Source organism: Hirundo rustica, chromosome 16, assembly GCF_015227805.2.
Source record: "Hirundo rustica isolate bHirRus1 chromosome 16, bHirRus1.pri.v3, whole genome shotgun sequence".
Taxonomy (NCBI): domain Eukaryota; kingdom Metazoa; phylum Chordata; class Aves; order Passeriformes; family Hirundinidae; genus Hirundo; species Hirundo rustica.
Genome location: NC_053465.1, coordinates 4,955,207 through 4,979,576, shown reverse-complemented (window position 1 = coordinate 4,979,576; position 24,370 = coordinate 4,955,207). Strand labels below are relative to the sequence as shown.

The 24,370-nt window shown below is 46.6% G+C and overlaps 1 protein-coding gene across 1 annotated transcript; it reads left to right on the top strand.

Annotated features, from left to right (window-relative positions):
* Positions 1-1,909: 1,909 nt before the first annotated feature.
* Positions 1,910-23,667, top strand: CABLES2 (Cdk5 and Abl enzyme substrate 2). Its single transcript, XM_040080197.2, has 10 exons — positions 1,910-2,415; positions 14,011-14,082; positions 14,275-14,367; positions 15,100-15,177; positions 16,632-16,740; positions 17,279-17,444; positions 18,159-18,262; positions 18,656-18,762; positions 20,062-20,266; positions 20,687-23,667. Exons 1-10 carry the CDS (start codon positions 1,910-1,912, stop codon positions 20,825-20,827), a joined length of 1,581 nt encoding a protein of 526 aa, XP_039936131.2. The 3' UTR covers positions 20,828-23,667.
* Positions 23,668-24,370: the final 703 nt, after the last annotated feature.

Genomic DNA, 24,370 nt, shown 5'->3' with positions numbered 1-24,370 from the left:
GGCTATTTTTACAGGGAAAGAATGAGAAAAAAGCCACACATTTATTTTTCAAAATCCAATCTTGGGTTCTAGAGAATTGTTTGCAGCCAACCTAGATAGGTTTCTATGCCTATTCATGCCCTGACTTATTTGATGAGCTTGCCAGCAGGAAGGATTTTAATTCCTTTTTATCCCAAACTATTTTTTCCGCAGCTGCGATATGAAATGGTTCTGCCAAATCATCTAGGCTCAAAATCTGACCTATATTGCATAGTGCAAGATGCTGAGCATGTTCTTGGGATTTTAAAGGCAGAGTTTGTACTTCACTGTGGGATTTTTAATGGAAGCCTATGAGAAAACATTGTCTTAACATCTTTTATCCTAATATTATTATTATTATTATTATTTATTATTATTATTATGTTACTAATACTGTAAGACATGTTGATGGCCCACTTGCAACAGCATACAAAACAGGATCTTATGAAACAGCCATATGAAAAGACAGAACCTGTATGTATTTTATAGGACAGTTTCAAAATGCGTCTTTCACTCAGCACACATATTTCAGGCCATATGATCAGACATCAGTTTGGTTTCTGGTGTAGACTCCAAGCAATATTAAGAGTTGCCTCTGGCTTCTCCAAACCTATTTGGCAAAAAGCATTCACCGCTCTAAGGGTCCAGTGTTGCAAATACAGTAATTGCAACTTTTAATGGCAAACACCTCGAACGGCAAATTTGGACTGTACTTTAAAATATGTACTGTGTGGGCAAAATCCTGCTTGGGAGCACAAGCTGCTTCAGGGCATGAGAGGTGGGAAGCATGGGAAGGCTTCATTTCGGTTTCAGAGGAACACAGAGGCCACCAGCACCCACACACTGCTGTTCTCAGCTCCAAAGGCTTCTTCACGCCCAGCGCAGCTCCCAAACCTCCCAAACGGCGTGGACATCGTCAGTACACATCAACGTCCTCTGAGGAAGGGAAAGGGCCGAGCTTTCTGCCTTGGCAGGCGGTCAGGGCATCTTCCCGGGATGTGGCAGACGCTGGTTCAAGTGCCTGAGGGGAATGTTTATCCCGCGCAGTATAAACACGCCGGTCCGGGAAGCAACGTATTGCGCAGAGATGCCTTGAGTCACTTTGTAGAGATAAATACTAAGTTTATGTCCTCCCAGCCCCGGGTCTGCCTTGCCCATATACGGCCCAGGATCAGCACTGCCTTGGCTTTGCTTCAGGAGCTGGAAGCGTGGGGATCCATCCCTCCGCACGGGCTTCGGGGCTGCCGGTGAGTCTGAGGGCTGTGCACGGGGGTCCGCGCCCTCGGGGCCCGCGGATCGGGGTCCGCCCCAGCCCTGCCAGACAGAGGCTCGGGTACGACACCGCAGGGATGGAGCAAGAGGATCAACGACCTCCATCCGCTTTGACACGAGCGCCTTGACGTCCTCAAAAGCCTGCGATGGGTTTAGCAGATGTGTCCTCCTGCCTCCAGGAAGGCCGGGACCTTTCGGGAACAGGCGGCCGCCAGCGCTGCTGATGGTTTGGGTGGGGAGATGAGGGGAGGAGAAGTTGTTAAAAGTAACACAAAGGGACGCGGTGGGTGGTGGTGCGGGGACACGGGGGGGTGTATGCACGGGGGCACGGCGGGCTCGTGGCTGCGGCAGGGAAGTCGCCGAGGAAGGAAAGGGAGAGGCCGGGGAGAGGCCGGGGGTGCCGGGGCCGCCCCGACCCCGCGGAGCTCCCGGCGCTGCCCCCGCCGGCGGCGCCAGGACCCGGCACGGGCCCGCGGGCCGGGGGCGGGGCCTGGCGCGGGCGGCCAATGGGCGCCGGGCTCATTTGCATTCGGGCGCGACGCAGCCAATGGGCGAGCGAGCCGCCGGCCGCGCTGCGCTCCAGCGGCCCCGCCCGGGCGGCCCGCGGCTCATTCGGAGAATGGCCGCGGCCACGGCGTGCGGCTCCCCGCCTCCCCGCCCGCCCCGCGAGCAGCCGCCGCCGCGCAAGCGGGGCGACTCCCGGCGGCGGCAGGCCGCCCTCTTCTTCCTCAACAACATCTCCCTGGACGGGCGGCCGCCCTGCCCGCCCGCCGAGAAGCCGCAGCCGCCCGCCGGCCCGGGCGACGGGGAGGAGGCGGCGGCGGAGCCGGCCGGAGCCCCCCCGCGTCTGCTGCCCCCGCCGCCCGTATGCCAGCCGCCGCCCGCCCTGCTGCTGCCCGGCGTGCCCGCGCTGGCCGCCGCCGGAGCCAAGGGGGATGCGGACCCCTCCCGCGGGGGCATCTTCCTGCCGCAGCTGCTGCTGGGCGGCCCGCTGTGCCCGCCGCCCCCGGCGCCGCCCGCCCTGCCGGGGATGCTGGCGGCTCCCAAGCCGGGCGCCCCGGGGCTGCTGAGCCCCTCGCAGAGCGCGGCGGGCGGCGGCTTCGCGCTGGAGGCGCAGCGGCAGAGGTGAGTGAGGGGACGGGGCTCGCCGGGCCGGCCCACAGCCCCCGCCCCCGCCGCGCTGACCCCGCGGGGCGTGGGAAGCGCCGGGACCCCCGCGGGCCTGGGAAGAGCCGGACTTTCCCAGGGCCCTCGGCCGGCCGGCGGCTCCGGGAGGGGGGAGCGGGGCATGGGAAACGGGCGCCCCCGGGGAGAGCGGCCGTGGGAGGCGGCGCCGGCCCCGCGGTGGCCCCGGGAGGCAGCACCTGCCCCGGCGGCCCGGCCGGAGGTACGCGGGGATCCGGCCGGGGAGCGCTGCCGCCGCCTCGGCAGCGCCGCTCGGGCCCGGGGACGCGGAGGATGCCCCGGCCGGCGCAGCGGCGGATGAGGGGGATCTGCGGAGGGGATCTCTCGCTGAGGCTCTGTCTGCAGGTCTGCGGTACCCTGAACCCTCCCTTCTGCTTTTCCCCAGCCCGGTTTCTGCATTTCTCCCTTTCCAGATGAAGCTCGTAGGGTCACTGCTAGGCAGGACGCTTCCTCCGTGCACCGGCCACACTGCTGGTGTTGTGCCTTCTGCTCTTTGCTGCTTGTCTCTGCAACTGTGTATTAATGAATGCTTGTGCACAGGGAACTTGGAGTCAGCCTCGGGGGAGGATGCTCTGGCCTTCAGAGCAGGATTACCATTGCATTTCCAAGGGACTTCTGTCAGGCTGAAAGTGTTGGTTTTCGAATCGACTGGAAGGCAGGCTCTTGCTCAGATCTTGGGGATTTGAGCTCTGAAAGAACTCTTTTTCAGGCCGTTTCTTGCATAAACAGCTCTGTAAAGTGAGCTGGCCCTCTGAGCCTTCAGATAAGCAGTTGTGTCGAAGGCTTTAAGTCTCCGTGGTCTTTACAGTGGCTTCAAGAGCTTTGTTAGTGAACTGAAATAGGGATGTTGTCAGTGCTTTAAAGCAGGGGAGTTTGCTGTTGCAGTTGATGGGTATCCCCTTTCAGTGTGCATCTCACAGTGGAGATGTCCTGTGTATGTCCAGCTTGGGGGTTCAAGTGAATTTGAAGAGAAATAGCTGGTTGTCAGTAATGCGGGGACGGTCCTCATGTGTTTTCCCTCCTGGGGTGTTTTCCTCTTGAACTGTTATTTACCACCCACTGCTTTTCTTGTCATGGAAGGGACCTTTCCCTCCTTGTTTGTTGGAGAAATTGAAGCTGTGGCTGCCAGCTGGGTGCCCTGCATTGTGCAGTTGTTGAGCAGAAAAGCCTGGACTGATGATATTGTTGTGGAACAGTTCCTACCCAGCACTCCTAGTCCACAAAAGCCAGCACGGGAGGTGCTCTGTGATTTAATTTCATTGATTTAATATTGTAGGCAAAGCTCTTGAGAGCAAGTCTTGCATCAAGAGTTTTAAAGCGCAGTTCCCTTTGTGGATGTGGCTTTCGTTGTGCCTGTCCATACTGAGTTCTGGAGCAATGATCTTTCCCCTTCCCATGCCAAGTCAATAGAACACTAAGAACAAAAATATTCCTAGGATCTTCTCATTTAGTGTTCTTTCTGCCTCTTTCTTTGGCATCAGGTTTGAGCTGTTCCACTACAGTAATTCTAATCAATCTGACTGAAAAGAATGATGAATCAGAAATAAAAGGTAGAGAGAAATGCAAGAGGCAGTCAAGGGAATCAAAAGGCTTCTGTCTGAGTAATGACAAAATAAATCACAATTTTTTTTTTGCTTGGAAGATTTGGCTGGAAGGGTATATTGTATTGATCAGTTTGCATACTACTTTTGGGGGTGATTTGAAGCGAGAGTTCATCTGGTTTTCATCTTGAAAGAAAAAGAACATCCACTGAAACAATCAGACAGAAGATGCACATGTTTACATGGACACACACATCTTGTGACAAAAGGACAGTTTTGTGCTGCCTGTGGAGATGTGTTAGACCCAATGTACCTCATCCCAGTCACACTGGGCACAGGAGTGGGTGAAATGGACCATCCCCCTGTAATGACAATTTCACTGTCAATTTACAGGATGAGGGACTTACCGCTTTATTTTTCACTGGACAGTTTCATGCTTTGATCTGTGACAGAATATCTGTCCATCCCCACTGAGCAGAGGCATCTCTTCTTGTTGTAAACACACCAGGAATGATTCAGGGAATCACCGGAGGAATGTCCTTCAGGACAGCGGTGCTTTTACTCCTTCTCCCTCTGTGTTGGCTGAGCTGTTTGCAAACTAAGATTCCGAAGTCAGCAGTTACAGAATGGATCTTCTTCTGCTGGGACTTGGGAATCTGAGGATTGTTTTGCCATACAGCAATGTTGCTATTCTGGATCATTCACTACCTGCATCATGTAGAGGTACAGAGGAGTGAAGTTGGTGGAGGGAAGAGGGAGTGGGATCTGCACTGCCATCCTGACCTTTTCAACCTTGGTGCCCACTTTAGGCAGCTGTTCTCTTCAGAGTCCTTTTTGAGTCACTGTCAAGAGCTGCTTTGAATTTTCCTCAGATGCGCGAGGATCACTGGCTGCAGGGTCTCCAGACTCACTCTGTGTTCTGTGACCAGCCTTGTGCCATGTCTGGGAATTTCACTGTGCTGAGGCTTGCCCTGATCCATGGAGATCTCTATCTACTATCAGTATCTCTATCTACTGACAGTATCATTGGGCAGAGTTTTATTACAAAACTTGATCTTGTTTGACTTGATTGAGGGGTTGCAAGAAGCTGATGAGACCGGCCAGCGTGGCTCAGGGCAGGGCGTGACAGCACCTCTGCTCGAGTTGGGGCTTAGTTATTGGTAACAGGCAGGATCTGCAGCCCAGCCCAGCCCAGGGCACGAGAGATCTGCTCACCTGATGTAACCTGGAGTTCCCTGGGGTTCCTCCGTGGTTGTCAGGTCCTTTAGGATGGAAACTTAGCAGAGGAGGCACCATTCAAACCTGGATGCTCAATTTCATTGTGCTGCTGGCTGAAATTATAAACTTAATGACTCTAACCTTCCACTTTCATTTTCCTAAGGATGCTTCTGTTTACAGGATCTTAAATTACAATGCTGTTATACCAGCTTGCCTGATCTGCTTGCCATCCCTCTTCCCTTCTCCTTTTCCATCTTGCTCTGTTCTTTTGTTCTTTCAAAGAACGAGCCTCACAGAAAGCAGTGGAGGGAAGCAGCAAACAGGGAACAAATCAGCATTCACAGATTTTTAATGGATTTCTGCAGCTGGGTCTGAAACTGGCTGAGCTTTCTGGAGAAACACAGATAGCAGAGAGCCCTGGAAATAGCCAGGTTATGAAGGCATGAAAAATGGAAACAACAGCCCTGAATGTCAATGCTTGTTGTGCTTCTGAGGTTTCATTATAGTGTAATGTGAAAGCAGCTGGTTTTGCCATAATTTTCTGCATTTTGCTGGGCCTAGGAATAAACACAGTGACTAAATTATTTGTGACTGATGCTTTAATGTCCTTGGAGTTCAGTGGTCAGGGAGCTGAACTGAGTGTTCATGATAGCTTAGTCATTTCTGATTTATCAGCAAATTTAGGTCATTTTGAAAGTGGGAGTTTAAACAGTAGTTGATAACAGAAACACTTTGCTTTTGAGTGTTAATTGGATACCAGATTGCTGACATAGGTGTGATCAGATTAGTTCCGTGGGTGGAACAGCAGAAATGCTTCATCAGGATTTTATACTTATGGTGGTTAATGTGTTGTTTTGTCCTACTGTCAGCTTAGCTGCTGATGTCACTTCAAGAAATATAAATATTTTTATTTAAACCTCTCTGCTAATAAACAGATATTATTGAGATGGGTGAAATAAAAAGTCTTAGTTTAAATTTTGAACCTAATTTGGAATAAGCTGGGCACGTGGTACTTTTCAGGAAGCAGTGAGCTCTGTCAAAGATGGCAAGTTTTGACCTTTCAGAGGTGAACAGTCGACTGGGGTGTGCTGCTTGAGGCTGAAAATGAGCATATTCTAAACCTGAACTTCATTTAAAAGTCAGCTGAAATGTTTAGACTGCAGTCTCCTCCCCAGGTTGCTTCAGCAGATTTCTCTCATATTCTTGACTGCAGGTGAATTACATGTATCCAACATTAAGTGTTTTATAGCTGCTTGTAGACATTCCCAGCCAGGTGTATTAAGCAGAAGTAAGTTGTATGCCTAGCAGGAAACTTGGAGATCAGAAAATCCATGTCCTTGTATCCTGTACACTCCTGTGAATGAGTCTGGGTCAGGCAATCCGAGACACTTCCAACACCAAGGTTATTTGACCTCTTCAATTTAGGCAGTCCAGAGGCTTTCAGGATCTTTGCTCTCCAGGCAGGAGAAGTCTGTGCACAATTAACTGGTCTGGCAGCTGGTTTTACCTGTGGATGGATTCTGCAGCTTTTCAGAGAAGTGGTGCAGGAGGCCTGGCAGGGGGTTTCGGGATGCTGCAGGCTTTGGGATGCCAGCTCTAAGCTCCTCTCTGCAGGAGGTGATGAGAGTGATCAGAATGATGCTGCCTTGCTTCAAGTCAAGGACTCATCAGCCACGAATGGAAATGCTAAGTTAAATATAAAAACCAGATTAACTTAATTTTGGGAATCCCATTCAGACCTCCAGTGAGCAAGTCCTGTAGGAGTGTTACAGTATAGTATATCAAAAGTAATTATTTAGTTATATATAGTATATTAAATATATAGCATATTGAATACTGTGTTCTCCCGCTTTCCATCTGTCAACCAGTTAAAGCTGTGAGGCTGTCAGGCTGAGCGAGCTTGAAGATATTTTTGAGCCTTCTTTTGAAGGTTGTTCTGAAGGTGTCTGGCTCTGTAGTTGGAGTTTTAAAAATGCACAATGAAATTTGGGCTCTTTAATGAGCACAAGGTATTGTTGATGGAGCAGGTGAAGGGTGCTCAGCTAAAGCCACTCAGTCAAGCCAGTTCTGCAGACAGAGCTCCAGTCTCCTGACCTTTGGTTTACAGCTATTGTGTATTTAACCTACTGTAATTGGAATTCACCTGGAATTACTGTAACCTACTGTAATAGGAATTTGTCTATTCCCTGAAAAGGTATTAAAGGAAGAACCTGCAGCTTGCCCTCTGTTTCACAAGACATACCAAGCCAAAAAACTCAAAGCTTGCTGTCAGCTAACCCTGCTGCTGAGGCTGTGATCCTGGGAGCTCTTCTCCAGGGAATGCTCTTTTTGTGCAGCTCTTGCTCAGGTGGTGGTACCCAAGCTGCAGACCTGCCTCAGAGCTGGGCAGCTGCTTCATTTTGGAGTCTCCACAGCATGGGCTGAACTGCTGCTGGTGAGGGCTGCTTGCTCAACAGCAAAGACAGATTTGCACTTGCTCTGTTGTGTTTGCTGCAGTTTAAGCAACAAATTTTTCCCTAGTAAAGCTACAACCTTTTGACTGTGCATTGAAGGGGGTGACTGATGCAGTGGGAAAAACCAGGTGCCCATAAAAACACCCCTCTGGACTTGCTTTGATTGGATTTCCTCCAGTCACCAGTTTTAATTTTCTCCTTCCCAGTTCAGAGCTTCTTTATTCTCTTTTTTTTTTTCTTTTACTTTTCAGCTTGGGAGCTTATTGTGCTGAAGGCTTTTATTTAGCAAGGCACATGATGAAATGACAGCATCATCTCCAAGTGAAGTGCATGAATATTTCTAGCATAATGCCCACAGTGTCATCAAGGACACTCTTTGCATTTCACGTGCCTGTTTTGGTCAGCAGTTCGCTGCTGAGTAAGCAGAGCACAAAGCACAGGGGGCAACAAGGTTGGTGAGCTATGAATGCCTCCAGAAACTGGGAGAAATTTGGAGGAACACTGGTGGTGTTCTGGCCAGCACATCTAGTCTGCTTTGTGAGAAGCAGCAGGGATTTTAGGAGTGAGCTTTAGGGAGAGGGCCGTGGGCACAGCAAACCTTACATCTGGTTTGGTGGTTCTGTTGCAACAGCTGGGCTTTCACAATACTTACTGGAAGGCATTATTTTCTCCTTGCATTGTCTAAACACTCTGAGCACCAAAACAATGTGATTTATGAAACTCAAATGAATATGAAGCTCATTCTCTATTAGGTCTTAATCATATGTGGTTGTGAATCAGCAATGAAGTAGCAGCTGCTGTGAAGATTATCTAATTTCTTTCCTTGTTAGTATTTAAAACTCTCCAGGCTTAGTGAGCTTCCCACTTACTCGGTCTCCACCTTCATTCAAATTATACTTCATTTCTATTCATTCTCATCTGATGCACGGGCTGTGTGACACATTCTTCCCTTGCATGTAGCTTTACTGGAGTTGGAGAGTGCAGGATTTTCTCCTGGCTGCTTCAGACTAGCAGGAAAACCCCTGGTGCCCTGTCAGTTTTGCAAACAAATCTTGAGTAGGAATACAAAGGTGAAGGAGTTAGGCGTCCTCCTTCATCCTGGGCTCTCACAAAGGGACCTGCTCTGTAGCCTAAAAGTACTTTTCATGCTCATGTGGCTGATTTCAGTTTACCCTTTAAAATGAAGATTACTGAATGAATAAGTTAAACTAGCCTTGCGGTGAGACTTGTATTTATTCTCTGGCAGGCTGGTGCTTCAATGTCAGAAAGCTTCTGGGATGGTGGCCTGCAATCCATATGCACGTTTGTGGTGCCATAAACAGCGAGCAGCTGACTTTGTGAAGAAGGAGCACTGAGCTGTGCACTTAGTTGGTGATGCAGAGTGTCTTTCTTCTCTGCCACTGCCTCTCAAGGAACATCTGAGCTGAAATCATCCACCCATGAAAATGGCCTGCTCAGTGCTGGGCACTTCATGGCACAGATCCTTTGTGAAGTCATTTGTTTTACCAAAGACATGGTTTTGATGTGATTCAGTGTAAATGCAGTCTCGGGCTTCTTTTGGCTGTAATTACTGAGAACTTGTTGCTAGCAGTGAGCTGTACTCAATCTGCTTTTGAGCAGGGAACTCATTAGTGGGAGCGCCGAGGGTGGTGAGGCACAGGGCACTGATAGCAGAACAGGGATGCTCCCACTCACACGCTCTGGGATGCGAGCCTGAAATCACTGAATGTCTCCTGGGCTGCAGAAGAAATGGCAGCTGCTAAAAAGTAAGCTTAAATATGACTAGTAGCTTTCTTAATCCCCCAATACCTATATTTTACCTAGTGAAGCCCAAGCATAGTTCATATATGTTTGTTGTCTTGCCCATAAGGAATAAAAACAGCACAGTTTAATCTGTAAAATATGTCTTGGAAAAACAAAGCTGACAGGTATGTCTTCCTGTTGTAAACAGGATTTAGGATCTGGATTTCTTGTGCAAATTACCTTTGACAGTTGTTTCTAAGCTAGTGCTTCCAAAAACCAATAAACGTTTTTTTTCCCCTTGTTATATTAATAACTCAGCCTTTTGAAAGATGTGATCATACTGTAAAGGACATTACAAAGGGACATCGTATTAAAATAAAACTCAAGTCAGAAACAGGAAACCAAATTCTATTAGGCCTTAATTTTACGCAGTAATTAAAAATCCTTGACCTCCCCCATTCCACTCATCTGTTAGCAGCACGGATGGCTAAAGAGCAACAGAGGATATCGGCCCTGCTGCTAATTTTAGCCCAGTGCCTGGGGTGTGTGCATGCAGCATCAGCAGGGCCATGGATGCAGCTCCACTGGGAGCAAATCCACACTGCTGGGCCCCTTGGAGGAGGGCCATGTCCAGCTTTGGCAGCATCTTTGAACGCTCCTCTTGCAGGGCTTGGAGATCCTGGAGGTGATGGGGATAAGGGATCACAGTGTAAGATGAACCGGGGGTGCCGTGTTGGTGGAAACAGCTGAATGTTGGTTGAACTCTGGCTGTGTGAGGGGCTCAGAGTGCAGCCCTGTGCCTGAGAGGGATGGAGGTTAACCAGGATGGGGAGAACTGCTGTGAGATTTCAGAAACTTCCAGTTTCACCCTTCAGGAGGCCAGCTGGTCTGTTCACCTGCTGTGGCAGAAATGCAGGAACCAGAAGGGCAAAATGGAGAGAAGCTCTGAAGTGGCCAAATGGCAGCTGCACACAGGCTTAAGAAAGAACCATTGGCCACTGTCAGGGCCAGTATTGGGAGTTAAGGCCCAACTTTTAGGGGTTAAAATGAGATTTGTGAGGGCTGTTTGTTGCAGAAACTGTGAGTGCAGACTGGGGTCATGGGTGCCCAAGGGAGTGCCTTAGAAGACTGTAAGTGGCCAAGGAACAGGAGTGGACGAGGATTGTCTGTGCCTGAAGCCACATCTGACAGCACAGGACAAGCATCTTTTGCATTCAGTACCTTCTAGAGAATGGTCAGCTTGCACACTTCCAGCTGCAGGAACATCCCAAAGCTTTACCCTTGTCCTCCTGGGTGTCTGCAGGTAGCCCAGTGCGGGTGGTAAGAGGGAGAAAACTCTTGGCAAGCCATCAGAAAGGTCAGTGTTCCCTAATGTGGAGCAGTGACTTAACAAGCTTTCTCTTTTCCATTCATAAGACAGGACATGTAGGGATTACCATTGCTATACATAGATTGCTCTTAGCTGTGTCCTGTCCTGCTGGGAACACTTAGGAGCTACGTCAGCCTCCGGGCTGGGGATCCCACTGCTGCTTATCCAGTGTCCAGCCTCTGCAGAGAGTTTAGTGGGACCCTGGCAGGACCAGAAGATGACAACTCTGAAGCTGGAAGCACTCAAACACTGGGTTTCCTCAGTGGGAGATCCACCAGAAAGAATAATGGTGGGCTGGCTACCGCTTCCCAGGGCAGGAGTCAGAATGTAGCTCTGAAGTGAATTTGTTGGTGTTTTTTTCTGAGCACGAGCGGTTTTTTGGGCTTTTTTTAGTGCGTGTTTAGCTCGTCAGGGATTTGGCAGTGGTGTTGGATTGTGTGAGCCCGTGTGTGCACATGGAGATAACGAGCCAAGGCATAATCCAGAATTCCTCTACTTGATAGCCCCTTATCTCTGGGCATGTGCTCTGTGTGTTTTTGCTCTTGATGGGTCCCCTCGAGGTGCTGGCTCTGTAAACACAGTTGCTGTTTTTAATGGTCTGGGAGAGTTGTGCTTTGGCCTTTATTGGCTCCTGAAATAAAAGGCTGGGGAGTACCCAAAAATGAGCTCCTGGTCAGGGACATCCAAGCACCCAAACCCTCTATGGCTTGTCAGAGCAGTGGCTCGTGCTGACAATCATGTTTGAACTTTCTGTTGGAATTACAGCCTGCTCCATGGAACCCAAGAGCATTTTAATATTGGCTATTTCAGTTTCTAATTGCCAGGTCACACATGGCTAAGGCTGCATAACATAACTCAGCATATGTAGAGATGTTGGTATTCTTAGTATTTAGGTTGCTTTCAGCAGCAAGCACACTGTGTAAACCTCTTAAAATCCTTCAAATTCCATGGACCATAGCAAGAAGTGTTATTCTAGGTGAAGCTGCTTAGCACAGGATAGGTGACTTGACATTTTTTTGTCATCAAAGTTAGCAGGCGCTGGAGTGACCCTGTGCAGCCTGTTGTCCAAATGTGAGTTGGCTGCAAGAGAAGAGCACTCAAACTAAAGCAAACGTGTGTGTGTATATATGTATAAGTGCAGACTACTCAAAAAGTGTCAAAGTTGCTGTATTCTCCAAGTCCTGCACTAGTGACTCTCTCAGAACACACTGAGGGTGCTGTGTTGCTGTGAAGTGTTGGAATGGGCCTACAAACCATTCTGGATTAGTGAGAATTCATTACATACACCCCGTTTTGAGATTTGAGGGAGTGTGTGGCTCAGTGTCAGGGATTCCTCCAAGGTGACAGCTTCACCGAGGGCAGAAATTATTTACAAGTGTAGCTAAAAATGAAGTTTCCTGTTGGCAGAGTGGGGATGAGTCATTGTGGTTCTGAGTCAGGGGGTGGGATCTTCCCTTCACTGCAGCAGGGTTTTACTTCCAGATCTGCTCTCGGTTCAGGTGTTTGACACTCTTGTCCCTGTTACTGAGAAAACAAGGGGGTATTCAGAGGGTGTAACACCCTGGATGAGTCTCCACCGTGGAGTTAGGAGTGAGGATCTAGCTGTGGCTCTCCCAGTCCATCCTGTTACTCACACCAAGCCCTGTTTTACAGAACTGTGTGCTTTATTTGTACCAGTGCCCACTGGCATTAGCTGTGTTTTTCCTCTGCTTGCCATACACGGCGTCTTTCTGTCTCCATCTAGCCAGGTCTCCCCTGGGAGGGGAGGAAGACTCTGGATGTTACCAACTGCATTAAAGCCAGGAGATTTTCAGTTACTTCCTTGTTTCATGAAGGGTTTTTTGTTGAATTTTAGATGCCAGATTAGACTGGAGGGCCATGTAAATGTTAAAGTGTTAAACGTTCGTGTGCCATTCTTGCTGAAAAGCAGCACACCAGTAATAATTTTAAAACTGAAATGATGGTGGAGGGTGTTGAAGCTGTGCCAGGAATGTTCCTCAGTTGCACCTTAATGGCTGTGGATTTGTAGGAGGCAGTCTCTAGCAATACTGAAGGTGTTAGTCCTGTGGGAGGGTTTGCCTCCCTTGTGTTTGCAGAAAGGGACAGTAATTCTTCATCCTCCTACCTGAGTTCTGAGCTTTACTTCCTTTTAAGAGTGCCTGAACAGTGCAGCTGTGAGTCTGCTTTGCTGTAGCTTGAGGTTTGATTTTATTTTTTTTTCCAGCAGCTGGTCTTGTCAAACCAGAGTCCTGCAACTTTTGTCTCGTGTGCTGCTTCTACATTGACTTCCATGGCAGCATTGCCCATTAGTTGAGTTCCTGTGTCACTTGGGAAGAAAACCTTGGACTTGAACACATGGCTTGTGCTAAAAGTGTAGCACAATGTATGCTTAAACAAAGGCAGAAAATATGGACTCTTGATAGCTGTAGTGTCAGCATTTTGCTGGTGCAGTGCATTGTTCCTATGGAAATTGCATAATTCATTTGTAAATCTCTACCAACAAAGAAAGACTTGACTTGGACAATAGTAATGTATCTTACTTTGGCAAAGTCTATTTTTTTTTGCTTGAACGTAATATCCTATTACGGTTACACTAACTCACATGAGCCCTACTATTATTCTTGCATCTTCCATTCTGAGACTTCACATGGGTGCAAATACTTTTTGCATCCTCTAATAACCCTCTCTATTGTTTCTCAGAGAGATCTGTCAGTTTTATAGAGCTGCAGTTGCAGACTCTCTGTCTGCCCACTCCTGCAGCTGGAGACAGCTCTTCTGAATGGAGAAAGCACACAGATGGTTTGGTCATCATACAGATATACCTGCATCCGGACTTAAACTGATATCAAATGATTTATTCCCCTGCCTTGATGGGGAGATCTTTTTGTGACATTCTTGTCAGATTTTAAATTAGTATTTGGAAGCTTTTTCGTTGTTTAACTTATAGGTAGGTGTTCTTCTGTGTGGCAGATAATGAATGGTCTTGTAGATGAAGTTGGTATAAATATGTATTTCAAGGGTCCTAGAGGGGGAGACAAGTTCTTGGCCTTTTAAGGAATTTTAAACTCTTAGTTAAGCACTCTTGCAACAACGAAACAAAAATCCAGAAGGCCTGCCATGCGTCCTAAGAGCTCGTAGATCTGTTGCAGTTCATAACTCGGAGGCCATGAACTAATTCTGTTCACTCTTCGTGGTGTTGTACATTTTGCAGAAGGCGTTTTATCTCCCAGCGCTGCTCTCTAGACTTTTTAGAAGACATAGTGGAATATGCCAGTGTACGAAGGTACTTTTTTTCAAAAGCAGCATTAACCTCAACTCGTTGCATGCAGTCCTCTCCTCCCTCCACCCTCTTCCACGCCAATATCTGAGGTCCTGCATGCTAGTGCTGCCATCTGATCATACAACTGGCATGAGTTTTTCGCAGGACACTTAACAGATTTGGCTTTTTTGTTTGTTTTTCTTCTTATCATTGCAGAACCAAGCATATATCTGGGTCTCCAAGACACAAAAGTTTGAAGAAGATGCACTTCATCAAGAACATGAGGCAGTATGACACCAAGAACAGCAGGTAACGTGTGGAGATCAAGGTTTCCCCTGTACTTGTGTGCAATAGGAAGCAGCCTCCAGTTCCATGCAGTAAGACATTTAATATCAGTAGAATTAGAGGATGCTCCTGGGGCCCTGATAGTTTCATCCAGACTTCTATCAAAGGCAGTAGGTGCTCTTATCTGCTATGTTTGCAGCAATACGCTGATGATTCTGCCATCCTGCTCTGAGGAGGTTAAATAATTCTCTCTTTTCTTCTTTCACTTTTTTTATTTCTCTCACTTTCCTTATCTCTGGCACAGAGGTCAGAGCTGAGGAGGATTTAAGGAGAATGACTTGGTTTAGCCAAATTCTTGGCTCATGGTTGCTGAGCAGAAGAGAACGGGAGGCTACATTTATGCTTATTATTAGTAGAAGTGTGAGGTTTCATATAAATATAGAATATTACCTACATCTTTTCACAAGGTTTATGTAAAAATTACATAGATATATATTTAAGGACTAGGATCTCCTTTGAGGAGCTCCCAAGGTGATGGCAGCTCCTAAACTCTGAGGTTTGAGAGAGCCCCAAGGACCTGCAGGGTCAGCGTGAAACCTCTGCTCTTCTGCTGCTTTCTGAAAACATGAAATCCATAGAGGTATCTATGACTTGCAGAGCAAGATAAGAAGAGCCTTGCATTAATACCCCATAAAAAGCTGCTTTGTAACTTCTGGATCTTAATTCATACCCTGATCTTTCCCCATCTGCTTACAGGATAGTGTTAATCTGTGCTAAACGAACACTGTGTGTGGCGTTTTCTATCCTACCTTACGGGGAGGGGTTACGGATCAGGTGAGTCTCTTCGACTGCTTTGTGAAATGTCTGCTCGGTTGTTTCAAAAGATCTTCTGAAATGAGTGTGCTTGGTGTAGGTCTCCTCTTCTGAAGCAAGTGAACCTATTTAACCTGCCGTTCGTGTGTGAGGACAAGAGCTTGCTGTCAGAGCAGTAGAACCAGACACTACCACAGTGTCAAAGTGTTCATTCGAACTCCAAGAGAAAAACAGTGGAAAAGGAAGAATTTTCTACCGTGTTTATTCATATTTTAAAGCACTCCAGTCCTGTGAAATCTCTGGAATCAGCTTTGAACAGATAATGTGATTGGCTGCTGTGTAGGTTTTCTATACTCCTAAAGTGGTCAGAAATGAACTGTCTTTAGAGCCACAAACAATGGTGTCAGCAAAAAAGCGCAGGGAGTTTCAGGGAAGGATGCTGTTACCTTCAGTGGAAATCTTCAAGGTTTTATAATGAATTTACACCTAAATAAATTAAAGATACTTTTCTGTTTCTCAGCTCTAAGCCGTGAATGGCACTATTTGCAACCTAAGAAACACAGAAACAGTTTGGACTGATTCACACTGCTTTTAGTGTTCAGACTACATTTTTGTTTACAACTGTCAGTATGATCATTTATGAGACACAAACCCCACAAACTGGATTTCCCTGCATCTTTCTTCAATCCCTTGTGAAGTTTAAGTCCATTCTGGGAAGGTCTGTTATCCACAAATATACCATAGAAAACACTAGTTCTGTTCTGGCAAAACAATTGTGTTGTCACTTCTGTGCTGCCCGTAACTTATGGACAAAGGAAACGGATGCTTAGTGGTGGGAATTGTATTGTATGCAAATATGTGCCATAAAAATAGTTGATGGGAAAATATTCTCCACATAATAGAAAGGCAGCGAGGTCACTGGAGCTATTTCAGAGCAGTTCTGAGCACTGTGCTGTTCTGCTTGCAAGCTGGCGAGGCAGTTCTTCACTTGAAAACTGGTTTTTTATATTGGAATACTGGTGACAAAGCCACGTGCTGCCATCGCTAACACAGAGATCTGCAGCTTCATTCTTAGCTTGAGTTTGTGTGCACAGGGGTTGCAAAATTGCACTTGAAAGGCAGGTTTCTAATGCTGGAAAACAAGTAATGTAAATCATGTTTGGTGTTAGGTGTTGGAGCATTAGAGGGTTGGGAATGGTGTGGTCTTGTGCATCAAGATCGTCCTAAAACCAGTTTATTTTCAATAGGTAGATTGGTAGATTTGTGTTAAACTGGAATGAAATTTGATTCTTTGGTTAACAAACATCTCCACATTTTGAAAAGAGCAGTTAAAAACTAACGTTCTCCTGGAGGTGGCATTGAGGGGTTGGCTTGTTTCCACGCAGGAGAACTCTGACCTGGTGGTGTTGGTCGGTGTTTTCCATGGGAAGCTGGGCTTGCATTTTTTGATTGTGCTCTTTCTTACCTGCATTTAGTGATCTGAAAATGGAAGGACAGAAACAGCGACATCCTTCTGGGGGAGTTTCAGTATCTACTGAGATGGTGCTTGGACTGGAAGGAGTAGAGCTGGGTGCTGATGGCAAGGTAAGGACACTGATTTTTTCACCATTTCATGCTGAGACAAATCAATTTATGCAGTGCTTTGCTATCCATTATGTGAGAGCTGTGGCTTTTCAGAGCAGTGGAAGTTTTAGGCCCATAATTTGAAATTGTGGCTTGTCATAATGCTTTTTCTGAGGAGGCTGCTGAAGCTTATGATCACTTCTGCCTCTGTTTCTGGAGAATTGAGTTGATTTTGCTATCTGAGGCAACATGTGAGTGAAGTTTTGATAGAAATATGGATGAAATTCATACTGCTTTAGTTAAATTTATAATGCCAGAATTTACTCGTGATTCTCGCCTTTTCTTTGCCATCCCACCAAATCTTCTACACTTCATTTTAAACTTGAGGAAACGAGGCATGTCTCATCCAACTTTTCCCTTCCTCCTCTCTCACAGTTCCAAGGTCCCCACTCCCAAATCCAGCCTCTAGGGGACTCTAATTTGGAAAATCCTAGATGTCTTGAAATAAGCTTTTCAGTGAATTTCCCCCCCTAACCACCACAACCTGCTCTTCTTTCAGGTTGTGTCCTATGCAAAATTCTTGTACCCGACCAATGCTCTGGTTGTTCGCAAAGCCGACGCCTACGGTGCTGTTCCCCCGTGTCGAGCCAGTGCTCCCCGGAGTCTTCCTGGGTCAAGATACAAACCTGTGACAGCAAAAACGATACCAGCAGGGACAGACATTGGTAAGGACAGGAGGCAGCTCGGTCATCACTCGTGCACACAGCAGAAAAGGCAGAGATTTGTCTGAGACAACTGCAAGTGGTCCATGTGTCATTGGGACGGAGGTGCTGCAGCTCATTAGTGCCGTGCAAACGATGAGCCTTAGGACTGAGGCTTCCACAAACTCCGTACATCCTCCATATATCTGGCCTGGTTCTGTTTATGCCATTCAAGAGGCACAAAGCTTTTCCTTGGGAATGTAAAGTTTTATGTTACTCACCAAGAAACATCTGGTGTGCGTGGATCCAGGTGGTTCTCCTTGCCTTCTAGCACAGTAACAATGCAGAAGCCAGAGTTTGTGCCAAGAATCCCTTCTCATTTGTAAAAGAGCAAACCTGACAACTCTGCTCTTAAGGCTACAGGCAAAAGAATTCAGTCTTGGGCAGTTGTTTTCTGGGTATATTTGTAGATGCAAACTCAGTTTGCACTAGATCTAAAATTGTGTGTCAGGCATGGTGTGTTTGTGGTGGAGAAAGAGTTTGTATAGTTTGTTTAATTGTTTTAATTAGTGACTGGTGCATTTATGAAATGCAAACATGTGCCTGTAGCTGCAATTTGTCTGTACTGTGAGATCTGCCAACACTTAACATTTGCTATTTGAAAACTTTTTTAAGGAGTAAACAGGGAATTTGAAGCTCTTTATCTGCTGACCCAATGTGATTTCTTCATTCCCTCAGGAAGTGAAGCTGGAGAAGCTGCAGAGTACGATCCAAATCTTCTGGATGATCCTCAGTGGCCCTGTGGAAAACATAAACGTGTTCTCATCTTTGCCTCTTACATGGTGAGTGACTGGCATACCTGCACAGAGGAGAGACTCCCTGACAGATCCTCCTATAAAGAGTTTTTTTGAGGAAGAAAAATTCCCCTAGGAAGACAAAGTGTTTTTTCTGATTATTGATCAGGAAAAATACAAATAGTTTGGTTTGTACAGTGAGCTTGTCAAGGGCCAACCTGACACCTGTCTTCATGTTGTCATTTATTTCTTGTAGGCATTTGGTTACTATATTTTTTAAGACTTTGTCTATAGTTGGTATACAACTTTGGGACATTTTAGAAATGTTAAATTGCGAGTAATAAAACTCAAGTTTGCCTTGGCATTAGTGTTTTTGGAACAGTTGTTTGGCTGTCAGTCCTGTTCACAAGACAAATGATAAATTTTGTTCTTGCATTTCAGACTACAGTCATAGAGTATGTGAAACCCTCAGACCTTAAAAAGGATATGAATGAAACCTTTAGAGAGAAGTTTCCTCATATCAAGTTGACACTGAGCAAAATTAGGAGGTAAGAAATAAGCCTTGAATAACAAGAACATCATCCACACTGTCTGAGGCTGCACTTGTATGGAGCAAATACTAAATCTATTAATAGCATATATGATTAAACACTAATCTCCTGTTGTCAGTTGAGCTGACTGTAGGATGACAGCCCTGTACTGGAATCTTCAGGATGCTGAGAAAGGGTAACAGTTGGTTTTCAAAGTTCCACCTCAAGGGTTTTGTTTCACCAACTGTGGTGTACTAACACTAGGAGCCAATTAACAGTGGAGTAGCATTAGCTTTGAAACAAACACTTGTAACCTGATTGCTTGGCTGCAGTGCAATCCCACTCCAACTGGATTGGCTTTCTGGGCCCTCTGGCTATTTTTGCCTTTCAATTACCAGACTCACTGATGACCACAGACTCTAACAAGATTGTAGGATAAAGAGTGTTAGATCTGGGGAGACTTGGTAAAGAAAAGCTTTTTCTGGAGGCCACGCAGAATTTCTCATCCTTGAGTAAATGCATTTGGTCGCTCCTCACCAAGAGATGCACTGTTGCACCTTCAGAGAGCTGTAATCTTGCTGGTGTTACAGGGAGATGAATGCAATCAGAGCCTGTTGAAATAGCCAGCTTAAACACGGTTCTGCTGAGTCACCAGGGCAAGGTGTAGCTCAGCTCCAGGGGAAGGTTTGTTTGGGCAGTCTGTTCTGCCTGAGTCCTGCATGCTCCTCTTTGCAGCAGTTCAGAGCAGTGTGTTTGTGCAGAGATCGTGCAGTTACAGTGTGGGGCAGCCCTGAGAGGAGCCATCCACCTCCAAGCCTGCCTAAATGCTGAGGTGAAGGTCTGGCTGTGTGGGAAGTGTGAAAAGCAGGCTGCCTTCCCCTCACACCCGGCTCTTACACAAGGTGTGTACTAGACAGGTTTCTGCGCAGCAGCTGCCATCATCTGCAGGGCTCTGGTGTGGTTTTCTGTAGGTCAGAGTGGTTCACTCTTCTCATATGAATCACAGACCAGTTTGGGAGCCCAGAAGGAATCCTACAGCCATAGCCTGTGTGTCAGTGAGGCAGCTAAGCTCTGGTGTTTATGGGCAGATGAGGAATTGTTCCAGCACAGTGGATGTTGTCAGCCAGGTGAAATCAGTTTGTGCATCAGCACCAGCTTGCTGCCAGCTGGGCTTTTCCACTCTAGGATAATACTTGTCATGGTTTTCCAAACAGAAGTCTTGCCCATATGCTCCTCGGAGTTGCTGTGCTGCAGTATTTCTACAACATTTAATAAAATCTGTCGTGTCTGGGGGGCTGTCTTTTCTCCTATTCCCAGTTTGAAGAGAGAGATGAGAAACCTGAGTGAGGAGTGCAGTCTGGAGCCAGTGACTGTCTCCATGGCTTATGTTTACTTTGAGAAGCTCGTCCTCCAAGGCAAACTCAACAAACAGAACCGCAAACTGTGTGCTGGTGCTTGCGTTCTGCTCGCAGCCAAGATCAGCAGTGACCTCAGGAAACACGAAGTTAAACACCTAATAGATGTAAGTGCCGTGAGCCTTGTTCCAGCTCTTGTCAGAACCTCCTCCCTAGCTCTTGGGCAAAGATTAAATGCAAGGTTTTCAGTGGCACGTGCTTGCATGAAAGACCAGCTCCTTCAGCCAGTATTATGGCTCGTTAGGGCTCTTCCTTGCTTTATTTTTTTAATTCATTAAAACTATCTGCCTGGTGCAGGCTAGTGTCTTACTGATCCTACAGTAAAGTTATTTTTGCACTTGGATATGTTTGCCAGAGAAGCAGTAACTGTAGTGTGGGTGTCACAGCTGAGCTGATAAGCTGGTTTGGATTCTGAAGATACAGCTCAGGCTGTGCATCACTGACTTAATCTAACAATGCCTTGAAATCACCTGGATTAACTGATTCTTTCTCCCCTCCTGTGTTTTGTTTTGTTGCCGCTGTCATAGAAACTAGAAGAGAGATTCAGATTCAACAGAAGGGATCTCATCGGTTTCGAATTCACCGTCCTCGTAGCTTTGGAACTGGCTCTGTATCTCCCTGAAAACCAAGTTTTACCTCATTACAGACGGCTCACACAACAGTCTTAACCAAAGCTCCGTCCCAGCCATGCTGGGATCCCACCCTGGGATGCTGCTGGTGGAGGTGCCACTGGCTCCAGCTCGTTGGGAAGGCTGCAGGGTGTTGGGAACTGTCGAGGTCTATGGACACAGATGCCAAATCTTGGGGACGGTACGAGAAGAGTTATTGAACTTTTGTTTTCTTTTGGACATTTAAAGCACAAATATTCACCAGTCAGCTGTCATGGCTGCTTATTATTCCTTATTTATCTTCCTGGTTTTACTAAAACTGTTCTTCCCTATGAAGAATACTATGGTATTGGTTCTTTTTCTTTTGTTTTGTTTTAAGCCTTTATTGTATTCCTTGAAACTGAAGGAACATCACTTCCATTCCAGTGCACCATAAAGTTCAGATGTTTCTAAGAACCTTCTCACATTTTTACATTAATGAAATGCATACTTTATTTTTTTAAAGATGTGCCTAAAACTGGCTGGTCTGGTACCAGTGCTTTTTAAGTTAGTTCTGTTATTTAGGGGGGAATCCTGAATTTGTATAGCCATTTATTCTTTACCTGCATTGGCCTTGCATACAAGGGAAACAATTCCAGTATATCTGCACTAATAATATACAGAGCATCTACTCTATGATCTATAAGTAGCGAGATTGAAATTACTCCATTTCAATTTATTTACTATAAATACCTTAAAAATATAGATTTTACTTTAGAAGGAAGAGTGGTTTGAAAACCTGTCATGAAGTACCACACATTGAGTGAGGTATCTGGGAAGTGATTGCCCTCCTGATTCGCTCTTGAGTGAAAGATGAGCACTTGACTAAGAGCAATTTGCTGTCAAATGTAACATTTAAGGGTTTTATTTGTTTCACTGTTCTGTAGCCTGAAATAAGCACCTTTTTTTAGGATGACTGTATTATAGATGGTCTTATGAAGCCAGTAGAGTTACTGCTGCCACCTGAAGCCAATGAAACAAAGCATGCTCGCTATTTAAACAGCTACTTTTTTACTCTCTGTTCTTCCAAGCGTTGCATCACTGTGATTGTCCTCATAAAAACTGGCATTTCTTGCACATCTGAGCAGCCACTACTGGCTGGTGCCCAGCAGCTCTCTAGTGCACACACAGAGCTCAAATAACTTCTCTGCTCTTTGGCTATTCCTTCCTTTATTTTTACAGTATCCAGGTTGGGAATGACTTCATGATTATACGTGGAACCTTCTGTGGTATTGGCTCTTGGGTTTATTTTCTGAAGCAATATTATGATACAAGTTACTGGGTCCGTTTGCAAGGAACAAAGCTGATACTTGGTTATTCCAACTGAGAAAGATGAAATTTAAGTTTGACTCATAAACTGCCAGACCTCACGCTGAGGTCGGGGACTCGCTATCCAATATGTAAAGTAATGTAAATTCCTGTTCCTTGTATTAAATATTGGTCATAGCCAAAACCAAAGCTGAATCTTTGCTCTTCAGCTGTGTTTTGTCTGAAGCTGATTAGGCTTCATTAGAATTGCAGCAAACTTTACTGGAGCCCCTTCCTCTCTGAGTGGGGCTCAAAGTGTATTCTACGTATATAATAATTACAGTGACTATCAAACCTTTTGTAACTGTGCTCAGCTGTATGTAGCTTCAAATTATTTGTGTAAAATTTAATATGCTTGTGATTTCTTTAACACAGAAGGACTTTCCAGTCTCCAGAAGTGAGATGGTAGCTAATAGCTTAGACAACAAGCTTGCCAGTTATCTTCCAAAAGGTTTAAAAAAATTGCCTACTAGTTAAACTTTCTACTGAATATAGCTGTCCTTGCATGCAGAAATAGTGGTGTATTAAACATCTAGTGTGTAATGAGCCTTCAAATTAGCAAGGAGTGGTGCAGACAGCTGAGGTGGTCCACCACTTCCCAAGGCATTGTGGAGGGGACAGAGGTACAACAGAGCAAAGAAATTTCTCACAGAACAGCTTGATTAGTATGAATGAAATCTGAATGTGTATTCCTCTGGGAACTTCTTTATTTAATGTATAAAGAGTTTTCTGTAACAAAATTAGCTTTCCTTTCTCACCATCTAAGGGAACAAAATGTGCTTTGGGTTGCAACATTTTGCAGTCTATTCAGTGAAAGTTTGTCTAGTTCAAGTGGCCATTTGGGCTGTAATTACACTCCCAGAATCTGCGGGTTTACGTCATAAAACCGGCCAGCTTTTGTTTTCTTCCAGGAGAACAAATTGGGACAAAGGAGCATTAAATTACAGAAAGCTGAATGTTGTCTCACAGTTATTCAGAACTTGGCTTGGGCACACGCTTGCGTTGGGGAGCACGGGCCGAGGATGACGCGGGGCAGCGAGGGCTGTGCCAGCCTCGTCTGGCAGAGCTCGGGCTGATGCTGCCCGGAGCCTGGGGTTGTGCACGGGGTGCGAGTGTGTCTGTGCAGGAGCAGCCCTTCTGCAGGGATCCGCCTCTTTCCCGTTCCCAGAGCGCAGCTCGCAGTCCTGTGTGGGAATCTCTCTCTTTTCACCTAAAAGCTGCCACCATGTGGCAAAGGACTACCAGTACCTCGTCTGTCACAAACTCAGCGCGGGACCCAAAGCCAGCCCGAGCTGCCGGTTTACGTTTGCACAGCCAAACTCCTCTTGCTCTGAAGAGAAACAGGTTTACACCGAGGGGAAGGGGGGGTCTGGTGCTTTGTGAAGGTGCTGCTGGGGTGGCTCAGCACGGAGAATGCTCTTGAAAAGAGCCTGTACATTTTCCTGTAAACAAAAACTCTTCTAGTTTTGTCATATTCCATTATTTAAGTCTTGAGTTGTAGCCTGTTTTGGTTTTTCTTCGTTTTGTTTTGTTTTTTCTTCTGTGAAATTAAGATGCTGTGAAATAAAACCTGTTTTGGTACATGGTTTGTAAGCAAATGTCTCATTTTGGAATAACAGAATGGGTGGTTGTTGGAAGGGGCCCCTGGAGATCATCCCATCTGACCCTGCTGCTGAGGCAGGTCACCCGGAGCAGGTGACACGGGAATGTGTCCAGTTGGGTTTGAAATGTCACCAGAGATGGAGATGCCCCGATGTCCCTGGGCAGCTGTTCCAGTGCTCTGCCACCCTTAAAGGAAAATTAATTCCTCAGGGCAGGATTTTTTGTGTTTTAGTTTATAGCCATTTCTCATTGTTCGGTTGTTGGGCATCACTAAAAAGAGTCTGGCAACATTTTCTGCCACCCCTTGGAGATATTTGTACGGATTGAGGAGCTCCCCTGTCATTCTCCTCCAGACTAAGCAGGCCCAGCTCCTCCTGAGAGAGATGCTCCAGAGCCCTCACCATCGTTGGCGCCGGACCCTCTCCAGGAGCTCGGAATGCTCTTTTGGGTTTCTGCGAGGTTCCGGGGTGGTCTGGTCACAGAATCACCGAAGGGTTCAGGACGGAAGGGAGCTCTGGAGAAATCCAGTCCAACGCCCCTGCCGAGGGAGGGTCCCCTGGGGCAGGTGCCACGGGACCGCGCCCAGGTGCGTTTGGAATGTCACCTGAGGGGCCCGCTCAGGCGTGCACCCCCAAGGAGGGGCTGTCCCGGGGG

What these genes read in the sequence shown, in the direction of transcription:
- CABLES2 (XM_040080197.2), top strand. Translation starts at nt 1,910, where the DNA reads ATGGCCGCGGCCACGGCGTGCGGCTCCCCGCCTCCCCGCCCGCCCCGC. An exon ending in GGGGAGGGGTTACGGATCAG is followed by an intron (nt 15,178 to 16,631) that starts GTGAGTCTCTTC and finishes ACCTGCATTTAG; the next exon opens with TGATCTGAAAATGGAAGGAC. An exon ending in TCATCTTTGCCTCTTACATG is followed by an intron (nt 18,263 to 18,655) that starts GTGAGTGACTGG and finishes CTTGCATTTCAG; the next exon opens with ACTACAGTCATAGAGTATGT.